The sequence below is a fragment of the Bolinopsis microptera genome, chromosome 9, assembly GCF_026151205.1.
Source record: "Bolinopsis microptera isolate Bmic1 chromosome 9, MBARI_Bmic_1.0, whole genome shotgun sequence".
Lineage (NCBI taxonomy): Eukaryota > Metazoa > Ctenophora > Tentaculata > Lobata > Bolinopsidae > Bolinopsis > Bolinopsis microptera.
This window is the reverse complement of record NC_087080.1, coordinates 14,818,907-14,831,881: the sequence shown is the minus strand read 5'-3', so window position 1 is coordinate 14,831,881 and position 12,975 is coordinate 14,818,907. Positions and strand designations below refer to the sequence as shown.

The following is a 12,975-nucleotide window of genomic DNA, read 5'->3' as shown; positions in this document are numbered from 1 at the left end:
AGAAGGTGAAAGAGAATTTGTCAATAGTTTGACAAAGCTGCGGAAGGTCAGCATTCAACTTCGATATGAAATGCTACGGATTAACAGAAATTTGGTTAATTTCTTGCGAAAACTTTTGGAAAAACAAAAATAATAATATAATAAAAGTTTACAATTTTTGTCCCCACGGCCCACATCGCCAAACCATTTTTCTTTCATTTTATTATACTTTTGTTTGTTCGGCCGCTTTTATTAACACTTTATTTCATGATAAACGATTTTGTAACAAAGTTCTGTGTTGCCCGTAAACTCAGCCTTTAATCTGTACTGTCCTACATTCATTGATATTAAAAAACTAACCTGCATGAGCGGCAAGATGGCTTGCAAGTTAGTTGCTATGGAAACCTCTAAATCTAAATAGTGTCCTGTACACTATTGTGTTGTCAAATGATTTGACAACATTGCAGCTGTCCTACTATGTAATTTTCGCTTTTCTCATATGACAGCAAAATCTTTTGATTTTATTTTCGTTATTTTGTTCAGTCTGCACTTAGATACATCTTCTTCACTTACATTGTTTTCTGCTCTTCCCTGTAGTATCATTGGAACCATAATTTTATCCCCGCTTAAATTTTCCTTCCTAACCCTCCATGCCTCTTATCTAGGCAGTGCTAAGCGGATGTCTGGCTGAACACTAGTACGTGCCGCGCCGCGCGAAGCAGCACGCACGTGCACAGTTGTTGTTGCCATAGCGTCCGCCGGGATAGTCGTCGCCACGACGGGATGTAATCTGTCCCGGGCTCGGTCCCGTCACCACCCTTCTCACCGGCGTCATTTGATGGGCAACGATAGGGACCAGATATGCTGCTGTATGGGTTGCCTCAAGGTGCACTTTGTTAGTTACAATCTGTGCTTACATCCTGCTATTTTCATTATTTTATAATATTATATTACAACCCTTTGATGATCAATTATGAGAGAGTCAATATTTTGGGAGTTTATTTGTTGCTTTTTATACATGTTATACGTGTTGTAATAGCACCCACATGCTATTATTCGAACATTACTGATTATTATTATGTCACCTTTCAACTGATTATGGTGCTGCATTCAAATTATAAATTCTAACCAAAAATCCTGATACTTCGCCTAATTTGTAAACCATCTGTAAGGTTATCAAAAATTTAATTGCATTTTGGTCATAGGTAATAAAGTTAAATTTATAAAAGCCGTAATAATAGATATTAATGGAAAATTCATCAACCCATTAAACCTTAAAAGTGAATTGTTTTACTAATAAATAAATTGAATTAAATAAATTAATCGAATTTTAATGCTGATCATAAATTGTCGGATCGTTTTTTTAACATTACCATTTTTCAGATCTACAATCTACCTTGTTTGCCTACACCTATTCCTGACCCGGACCATAGTGAGTTATTTGACTTATCAAACAAATTTACTATCTAGCTGATAAGTATTGAAGTTATACCCCGCATCTCCGCAAAAATCAGCGATCGATCTTAAAGAACCTTCCAGAAATCCTGGGTTCAGACCCACGCTCAACATCATATGAATTAAATCTGGCATGTTATTGTCCTATCCAGATTAAACCATTGTTTTCTGTCTAAAATTTACAAAGCGAATATTTGTCCACATATTTTCCACATATCTGAATTAAATCCTTTGTTAGTTAATCTGGGTGTTAGACGGAAGTCATAAGGCCCCTTTGTCAGTTGATTTGGCTAAAAGTCATAAGACTTTGCCAACAGGTGAGCTTGGCTTAACGATTCAGTCCAGTCGGTATTTGTTGATCGCAATCGAAGCGATCATGCCTCGTCGTAGCCTTCAAAACATATAAATCCGTCGAAAAGTCGCCAGATGCATCTAGAATCTAGTTGGCCAAAGCTTTGTGAATCAATTGGCATTTAGAACAACAATAAAAAGTATTGAACCATCTGTTAAGTATTTGATAGCAAAGTTCGATCCTTTGTTCATTAATTCTGCGAATGAAATCTATGTCTCCACCTCGTACAGCTAGCCTCGTACAGCTAGAGCGAGTTTATTTATTACTAGACCTCAGTTTACGTTTAGCTTTTGACAGTTGACACCTCTCACATTTCACAATCTAGAATTCTAGAATAATCTACAATTGGGGCTCCTAAATGGTCTTAGAAACGTTATTGAGGTTAGAAAAGTAAAAAAGTCTTTGAAATAAAATTCAACTTACATTTTACTCGGAGCAGCAGGTTTCAAATTAAAACAAACAGAAAAATTCGGGAAATTTCGGAAAATAGCGTGATCGGAAAAGATAATTTAAAAAATACTAACCGTTGGCAAAGTAATAATGTTTTTATTTCAATGTCTACAAAGGGGCGTGATCACTACAAGGCCTTATCTTGACGTCAGTAAAATTTTGAATATTAATTTTGACAGTGCGAATGCACGTGCATGCACGCATACCCCCAAGACTAAGAACTGGTCAGAATACAAGCTTCTTTTTTATTATTTATACAGCTTCAAGTTGATAAGATGAGATACTGATAAAATGTATTTGGTTCAAGCTGTTACCAATACTGGTTACGGTCAGTGCTCATGTAAACTTCTGATGGCCCCCCGAAATTATCCTGTCATCTCTAGAAATCCAGCAACCACCTAACTGCTGTTATTAGGATATCTGACACTGTCTACGTCATTTTGTTAATATGGTTCGTATTACTGAAATTATACAAGTCACGTGACATACGAGTCATGTGACATACGAGTCATGTGACGGCGGGCGTGGGCTTGATAAATTGCCATACGACCAGACGGCATAATTTCTATAGGCCGCCACCGATGGGAAGTATTATATGAATGCTATGCGGGGTGTAAATTCAATATATTATTTCGTTAAATGTACAGTTATGTTCGACTATAATATTATGTTATTTTCTTATCTCAATAGAACCTTAAGTTTGCACAAGATACGCAGTGCTTTCATTAAATCCAACTTTAGAATGTTTATAAACATTTCACAAATAAAGCAAGATTGTAAACACTGCAGAACATTTCAAGACAATCCAAAACAACTTGATTCATTACACCGAAGCGAAGTTACAATATGGCAACCCGACCATGGATTGTTACTGATATTATTATTAATTTTAACGCGCACGTTTTAACCTCAGTTCTTAAATTTCTGCCGATTTGTTTGTGGATATTGAATAACCGAACAAGGATTGCGATTCGAGTTCATTCATACATCTTAAAACGTGCTCACTGTTCGCTGGCCACTTTGAAATGCGCAACAACTTTACCCGCGGTACAAGACCACCAAGGTTAGATAACTCCACCGTAAAACGAACTAGATCACTGTTACTTCCTCAACACTTAATGATAACCGATAATCTAATTACTCGCGCAACAATCATAAACTTCCTATCAAATTTCAATGAAAAATTAACAATGGTCGCCCCGATTGTTTATCAATTAATTATATTCTGTAAGTATTTAATTCACTTTGGACTCCTGCTGTTGAGAATTTTCTTTGGTACGCATGTGTTTTGATTTGATTCGATTTTTTGTTCTGAACTAGCCAAAATGTTCGACACTCAATATTAAAGACATGACTTGGTGAAATTCATGGTTGAACTCTAAACTCAATTAAAAGTATTATACTAAAATATCAACCTTAATGACTCAGTTTACACTTGACCTTCTAGTTATATCAGTCTTTAAGCAGCACATACAGTTTATAAACTGTATCAAAACCTAATGACTAATTAATTAATTACCAATGACTAATGAGCTTCTTATTAATATGCTTACAAATATGCTTCTTATAAATATGTAACCCTTTATCTTTAAGATGAACGCATATCTAAGATGAAAGACTGATATTTCGCAACTGATGAGTCGCAACTGTTGAGTATCAGTAGTTCCGATAAATGACCTTACATACCTTAGCTATGGGCTCTTTATTCCTTACTTGAACTTCGTAGTTCGTCAAAAAGGATACACAAAAACCTATTGTACTCCAGCGATCCTATTATAATATAATAATATAACAATATATATAATAATATTAAAAATACAATGGAAAGTTATTTTTTAGATGAACATTTATTCTCGCATATTTTTCGTTACATGTGAGTCAGATGTGACTGCAACAGCTTATGTTAATGGTTTGTGGTACACGGTCCTGGCGCTCTCTCTTAAATTATGATAATTTCATAAATATTTACATAGTTCTGTTTTATTACATAAATAGATAAATGAAATCCCGAATACACTCATCGGAACTTCAAATATTCTTCAGCTTCGTCATTGTTGCTTCTTTCGTCCTTTTCACATGATATCATAAATTTATCATGAATCTCAGCTGAAGGAGATACATGAACAGAATAAAAAGTGTGAAATGTGTTTGAAATACCGCTGTAATTACCCAAACTCCGCATGCAATCTTAGATACCGCTGTAATTACCCAAACTCCGCATGCAATGTGCGAGGAAGCATGTTTCTTTACTATTGCCTGACGTCAGTTAACGAGATTGCCTTCACGATAATACGCTTTCATAATGATGTAACGTATTCTTCCAACTTAGGACCAAATTTAGATTTTTATCGTTTCAACTGATTACTTCTTTTGTCTGATGAGCATTTATACAGTTTATATAGTTTATTAGTTTTGTTTTCTGTCTTAACTTTTGCAGGTTTTTCCAATTTTCAGCTCATTTGCTTGCAGTTTGTAACAAGTGGTGGGTGATGTCACGCGACTACTGACTAATTCCATGAAATGAAATACAGGATTATTATTCCGCTTATATCAACAATCCAAATGAAGATTTCCGATGTCAAAGCGACTGGCTTAATAAAAATTATAGTTTTAATCACGCTTATCTTAACAGCGCTGTCAATACCGCTTAGTGTAACTTGCTAGAAATACGTCATGGCCTCATAGAAATTAAATGTAAGTCTCAAATGTATACTTTACCAGGCTGCTGGTAAACATCAATCCTCATACGAGTCGTATAACCAATGACATATGTTCAAAAGCAAAACAACTTGATTCATTACCAGAGTTAATAAAACTATCACTTTTGTTATGAGGTCACACGATCACATAGCCGCTACTATTATTAATAATTGATAAAGATTTACTTAAATTAATTATTAAATAGGTTACTGCTCTTAGTTTTGTGCGTGTGGCCGAATCTGCTGCTTTGTATGAGCAGGTAGGTATCCATGGATCCGCAACATAATGACTGCCGGTTTCTGACAAATGTGCTTGAAGACTATTTTTTAAATTCTGAATTCTCTCACCCATATTTCTTTTTGGGTCAAGAACTATCGCTGAAAATCGTCAGAAACCATTAGAATCAATCACCGGCTCCCAGAATTCCCCTTTTTGCACCCCTAAAATTCCAAAATTTGTCAAAAATATGTCATAAGTTTATTAAGTGCTTAAAAACCTAGGATTTTCGAGTGGTCTTTAAGCACTTTTGTCATAGAACGGCAGATGTATGGGGTGATGTGGTTTGATGGGAAATCCGATCAGTCATAAACATATTATGATCTCGAACTTAAAATACAGCCGCATTTATTTTATCTGTTGCCGCAAATTCGCTTTGAATTTTTGATACCGCGATTTTCGGATTTTTGTCCCGAAATTAGGTAGTGCTTGTCTCGGTGCAGTGGTTTCTTTTTTCCTCGGATTACAAAGGTCCACATATCGGCTCCATGATACAAATTTTCTTGAATACTTAGTCATCTACGCTGCCTTCAACCTATCAAATTTACATGTATCTAGTCATGCTAAGATAGTTCTAGAATTGAAAGGTTGGTGGATGGTGCTATCTATTACTAGCCAGGCGCTTATCTTTAAAGTGGAGCACAGGGGAGCCAATATCTTGATTACCATGGCCCTGCCAGACCCCCTCACGTGACTCCCAAACAACTATTATAACCCTACCTGCACGTGCAATTGTTGCGCTGCACGTGCCTTGTTGTGCGCACGTGCACGTTCTCTGACTGATTTCTTACTTGAATAGATAAACTCAAATAAAATTGATCTGATAGTGCTTAGTTCCGGTTTATCACGTGATGAATTCATTATTTTCATGGCTCATTTAATGCTCACACCAGGCTCTCGCCTGGACAATTGTGCCGCTCTTAAATTATCATTGGTTCACCGTCTTAATATCTTTGATCTCCTATTAACTTATTAATAAACAGCATATATCCTGATCTATCACGTTTTTAGTTCAGATATTCGACATATTGGTAGTTGGTACAGTTAATTTGGTCCATGAATAAATCAAACATCTATTTAGAATCTAAGATATAATGAGTTTATCATTCCCAAACTCCGCATGCAATCTTAGCTAACCGATCCGAATATTCAGTTACAATTCAATATGGTATGTTAATATGGTTCGTTTCCAATTCGACAGAATTGGTCGGCATACAGGATAGTGCACAGACTCGGTGTACGGGATAGTGCACGGTTAGTGCACGGTTAGTGCACAGACTCGCTATACGGTTTCTCTTTACCTATCTTCATCTAGTAGTGAACTAATTGTGTCTTACAAGCTCCAGTAATGTTAATATCAGCTGTAATGAACAGCAAGAATAATTAGTGCAACAATTGAAGTTGCAGCCCTTGCCATGATTCACAGTTGAAACAATTTTTATTTTAACACCGGTAACACTTTTCCGGTCTTCCAGTTCCGTTACTTGATTTATTCAGACCAGTCATCCTGCAACAACTCTTTAGTTCCTGTAGTTAGTTCCTGATTCATTAGTTCCTATCCTGTATAATTGTTATAAAAGCGCACTAAACGGTCAAGGACATGATCAGTTTCGTCCGTTCAAACCTCTTGATAAGTAGCAAAGGAGTTATCAGCTGTTTAGTTATTTTCCTTAGAAATATATTCAAACATAATATTAAGTGTTTTATATTTTAGCCATTCTTCACACACTTGCACATCTGACATCACGTATCCGTATCACCGGCCTAGATACCCATTAACACAGCAATATTAATCACTACTGGACTAAAATAGGGCTACAAACTGCCAGACACCACGGGCGCTAACGGGTGCTAACCTGTCGCCACTCTCCGGAGATAACAGTCACCGTGATGACTGAAATACATCATATCAAATTAAACTTCTTTGATTTTCTGTAAGTTTCGTTTGTTTGTGTGTGTGTGTGCTATTATTATTTTAATATGAGCACACGATTAACGTCGATACCTCTGGCTATGTGTTGAAATTAAGTAGCTTGCGCCCTTGAGTGCCCTATATGTATGTGTGACTCACGAGATTATCTCATGTTAATATTATCACCCCCCTTAACTTGTACAAAGATACTTTAGTTGTTATCATTGCTTAGCACTCAGCAGTAAGCTTTGGGGAGGAGGTTTTTATAGCTGTAAACTTTATGTTTAGGTAGTAGGGGTATGAGGTAGCTGTAGAGAGTTGAAGACGTGCTAATTGATGGTTTCGACATTGTGGTCATTCATTGTCCAGTGTTTTATAGTTGTTGTGTGTAGTTGTTATACAGGCGTGTGTCGTTTGAACGCGTGTTTTTAATAGGCCATATTAACCCGGCAAAAATTGAAAGTTCAATGCCTTACATTTTGATTATTTAAATATGGACTTGATCCAAAACTTGATATCTATAAAAACAGCGCCATAAAACGGGGCCGTACCCTCTGAGACCCCTGAATCCCCCTTGAATCACTGAAACACAATATTCAGTTTATTATTGACAATAAGTTAATAACCAATCTTTCCCTGAACTCCTAAGTGCTCTAATTCAGCATCGTGGACTTCCAATTATCAACCATATATTCGCATATGCGTTATTTTTGCCCGTTAAATTATAAATTGAATATCCAATATTGAATAGTAAATATTATATGATATCATAAAATTTCCTCCAATAATAACATACTCCTTAACATATTGATATTCTCGTTTTGTTGACGCTAATTTCCAAAAATTCCATCTGCACTTTTTCCCGAATAATTCGTCGCATTTTCGTAATAACTTCACGATTTATATCCCTCCCATGAAGGTTCCCTTTAAAATTAAATATATTCGTTAAGATCAGCCTATAACAGTCACCGAGAAATTTGTTTCCAGTCGATATTGATTGGTCGGAACTCCGACCAGCCCCTCACTGATTGGTCCGCACTGCGACTAGCCCCCCACTGATTGGCTTGGAGCCGGGTTCACGTGGCACTACAGCTTTGTTAACAGGCCCCGTGATAACTTTATTAATCTCAAGTCAGTGACGGAGGAGCACCCTGTCAATTCTTTTGTTAAGGCTGTGTCGAGTAACCACCTCCTCGTCCTTGGTTAGACGGATCAATAACAGTGCTGCTACATCGCCTCCCTTAGTTGGTAGTCCAGGAGTGTGGTTTGTTTTGCATCGCCTCCCTTAGTTGGTAGTCCAGGAGTGTGGTTTGTTTTGCATCGCCTTCCTTAGTTAGTAGTCCAGGAGTGTGGTTTGTTTTGCATCGCCTCCCTTAGTTGGTAGTCCAGGAGTGTGGTTTGTTTTGCTTGTTGTTGTTGTGTCTGATAGATCAGCAGTCTTCTTGATTTGTGCAGTTTTAACCGCGCTAGCTGGTTCAGTTTATCTGAGATTGGAATGTCAGTTTAAGATTTGGAGCTGTCATATTTTGCAGGTATAATAAACAGCTTTTATTATGATCTTGTTTGTTAAATTATATAGTTATAGTCACGTGTGTTTTGGCACGTCAGTTTGATCATAGGCCGACTGAAGGCGTTGTATGGTTGTCATGAACATGAGATAACCCGCTTCAATAGCCCTTTGAGTGCTGTCTTTTCTAACATGTCCAAGTTATTAGACTCGGTTTAAAGTATTTGGTCCTGCCTTAAGACGGTTTCAAAAATTTTGTTGTTCATTTCCAGGTTTTAGCATTCGTTTCCTGAATCCTTTCCTATTAAGTTATTAAACTATGCGAGATATTGGAATTTTGGGCCGAGAAGATTGAAATCGTTTATAATTTCTACGTCTTCAAATTTGAACGATTTTCTATAAGCTTAATATTTATGAGTGTTTGTCCAGATAGCATTTCAGCATTTGTTGAGCTTTGAATACTTTTTCAGGATTCATCGATTAGGTTTATTAATTGATAAATAAGTTAACAATAGTTTCGAATTAAAGTTGTGAGTTTGTGACGTTAGTGTTACACTATGTGTTGCTGGTCACAAGTTATTGTTTTAGAAATTAAATTCTGATATGATCTTTTGTTCATCAGGCTCTTCTCGTTGATAGTTTATTACAGATCTGTCAGTTGCACATCGGAACGTTTACTTTCTGGGTTATATCGAACCAAAATCTTGAATTTTAATTTCGATGCAAACTTTGAAGAGCCTAGTCCGATACCTACCTTAAAATTACATTAGTAGAAATAATCAGTCTAAAATTAGACCATCTCATAAACTGTGATTAAGAAGCCACAATTGGGCTATAGGCTTATTCACGTTTAAACAACATAGATTTGCTTCATCAGCTCTTTGTTTTCCGTTTTTCGTCTGGGAGGAACCAGTTTGAAAAAATAAAGAAAAGTACATACTTAATTAAGGCCGAAATCTTTAGACCGGTTCTAATTTAGCCCAGAGTTACCTGATCGCGTACATATAAATTTTATGATTTTTCTAATGATCAAACACATATCAAACCGGAAACCCAAAAAACCGGGAATACTTACATCAGGGAAGCTTTGCCTTCCAATAGACAATCCTTTTCATTACCTACAAATCGATTGATCTTTCAACCCATACATCAGATACTGTAGACCTTAACAACTTCTATTAAATCTATGGTATTCCCATTGTTCAATCCCTTTCCCAACTAGCTATTCCAATTTCATTATTGTCACGAGCTCTGGCTATAGGTTCTAAAGCTTAAGATGCCTTATGAGGTTAAAAGTACCTTTTCTTTTATAATAGCAAGGACTTGTTGATTGTTGAATATGTATTGCTATAGTGCTATAACAAGCTGTATAAAAAGCTGATTTTATTTAGATATATTTATGCCCTTGCGTGCTTAGCCTTTGAGTGATCCCCTGAATTATAAAGACGGATTGATCATTGAAGAGGGTCCTGCTGGCTGGTTGAGGCTTTCCAGTATTCATTAACACAGTCGCAAATCCGGGAACAGCCGTATCCGCAAATTCTGGAACTCATAGATATAATCCGAAAGTTATAATCTGAAATGTCTGGACACCCTTAAACCATAGAAACCGTTGCTATGGTTACTGTAACCATGCCAGACTTGCTGGAGTTCCTAAAGATGAGGCCGACCAACCCCCGGCCATTATTCCTGGTCATAATAACATGGGGCCCTGGACCGGGGGACCGGGCCTTTGTTTTAACAGCTATCTCCATTACCTTACAGTCAGAAAAGTGCCCGGAGAGTGACCAGCTCACATCACATCACCAGTTTATTATTAACCCCGGTAATGGACAGTCGCACTTTATGATGACAATCGTCACTTTACCGCTCCAGCCATATATAGGTCCCTATATTCACGTATATGCCAGTTTAGATGTGATAAGGTTCCCTTGTTCTGTCTGCTTGTGTACATGTCATTACGCTTGTTCATGAGCCTGGGGCCTTTCTTTGAGAATAGACCGCCTCCAATGAATATATTCAATTATCCCACAGAAGATATTATCATCCCAAATATAATACAAGGTAGTAATTCACTTTCTCCGTTGAAGTTTAACAGTGTTAAACACAGTCCCTTTTTCTGTAGAACATCACCCCATGCGGCCCCACCTTTACATTCCCGGCAACTTCTTGGCAACGAGTTACAGCTCCACAGAACAACAACCCACACACCCCGGTCATAGATACCAATCTTGTAGGACTAGAGGCGCAAGTAACCGTCTTAACTAGCCCCAAAAGTGACGACTTTTCGTGGCCGAGTAATGCAGCAGATGAGTGATGCCCTTTATAAATGTTGTCATTATCAGGTTTCCTCTTCTGATATTCGGTTAGTATTCGGAGTGCGTCGTGTGCTGCGTCTAACTGATACAGACTCGTATCCTTTGTAGTAGTGTCAAGTGCATAACTGATCATATCTTTGTAGTATGAGATACGTATCTCTGTAATGACTCATCGTATCTCCGTAATACTAAGCAGCATTGTAGTTCTATAATGTAATCCCTATCCCTCCGTTGATCTGTTGACAAGACCTTTTATAGTCATGTTGTTTTTCGCCCGAAGATCTTCTGATTTACCCCTCTTTCGCAGTTATTGGCTGCCTGATTTCCGAGTGTATAAGCCCTGAACATTCTGGTTAATTTTGCATAGTTATAAGCGGTACTACTAATCATCACCTCCACACATTGACACATTGTAGTAGAAGAATTTCAGTCGTAAAGCTCACGTGAACCTACATAAGAAGTCTTTGCAGTTTTGTCCTTTCAGAGTACCCAACATTCTTTTCTACCCCGACTTCCGTACAGATTATACTGACATTTTCTGCAGAAATTATTCCGCTTTCAGTTTCCTTTTAGTTTTAGTTCAACTACCAATTAAAGGTGTATATCTCGGGTTGTGTTAACAATTACAGTAAACAATTGAGCATCACATGTCATGACTAGTGACTACAGTCACTAACTTTTTGACAATATAGTGACGCGCTTTTGTTTGTTTTCCTATGTTCTAAACCCTTTGTGTTGTGTTTTCATAGATAAGGGTGAGAACAGTCTTAAAAGATTGCTTTCTTTTACCATGACCGTAATTGTACATGACAGCTTGCTACTGTTAGTGTATTTTTCTGACGTCATTTGCACGTTGTGATGTCATAAAAGGATCCGCTTTTCCCTTTCATTGCTGTAGACTGTGTTTCCTCCACCATTACTATCCTGCAGTTTAACTGCAGCCTGTAACCTGCAGCCTGCAGTTTAACTGCAGCCTGAAACCTGCAGTTTAACTGCAGCCTGTATCCCGCAGTTTAGCTGCAGCCTGAAACCTGCAGCCTGCAGTTTAACTGCAGCCTGATAATCTATAATTATACCTGGTTTGTAAGCTACTGCCTTGTTTAACCTTGAGATATGCGAGATCCCATCAGGCCATCAAATTGGTGCATGACATTATGATCACATCATTTGTATCAATTATCACATGATTTCACTGACAGTGTTTCGCTTTCGGGTTAGCTTGAAGTTGCTCCAAATTCGGGATATTACTTACCTTTGTCTTTTTATTAACCTTTTGTTTGTCTTTTTATTAACATTTGTCTTCTTGTCACGAGTCAGCAGCCTACTTAAACAGATGTTCATGAGTATAGATATATAATGTATAATGGAGCACAGGTGGTGATTGCAAGTGCGTCAGTAAGGATTGCCAGTGCGTCATCTTAGTTTTTGATAACACCTGCACTCTAACTACCTTTTCCTGTGACACGTGGTACTGTTTCTCAGTCGCACTTTAACACAGAGATGGTCGCTATGGTCCATGAGATAAAGGTGCACGTGTATACCTCAGTCTCACCATCATATTAACCTTGGTACGTGGTATTTACTGGCTTGATCCGGTAGTGCATCATATTAACCTTGGTACGTGGTATTTACTGGCTTGATCCGGTAGTGCAAGTGTTGGTCTACATTCTACAAGTGTTATCATCTACGAGAGTTGCATGTTTATGATGTGTGTTATGTTTGTGTTACCTGTTGTAGGCAGGCGTCTGCAGTGTATACACTGTATAATATGTAGAGTAGAGTCGTTGAACTGTAGTCAGATATGCGTTATATGACCTTATAGATTCTCTTTTAGTTTGTTATGAGTTAAGTTTAAGTTTATAGTTTCATAACAATGAGTTTGTTACGAGTTGTTATATTTAAAAATAAGTTTCATAGATAAGTTCTCTACATAATATGCTTCCCTGGTTAACTCCTAATATCTCTCTGTTATTTGTATGGCATCGGACACAATGCATAATATTAACGCTGACATATCTTAATTGGG

General features: G+C 37.3%; 1 protein-coding gene across 9 annotated transcripts in view; it reads left to right on the top strand.

Annotated features, from left to right (window-relative positions):
* LOC134821461 (uncharacterized) overlaps nucleotides 1-12,975 on the top strand; it is a 90,554-nt gene that overhangs the window by 49,337 nt on the left and 28,242 nt on the right. For all 9 annotated transcript variants that reach the window (XM_063832213.1, XM_063832212.1, XM_063832211.1 and 6 more), the window contains one exon: nucleotides 1,363-1,411. In XM_063832213.1, coding sequence (XP_063688283.1) covers nucleotides 1,363-1,411 — 49 coding nt within the window. The remainder of the gene's footprint in view (nucleotides 1-1,362; nucleotides 1,412-12,975) is intronic.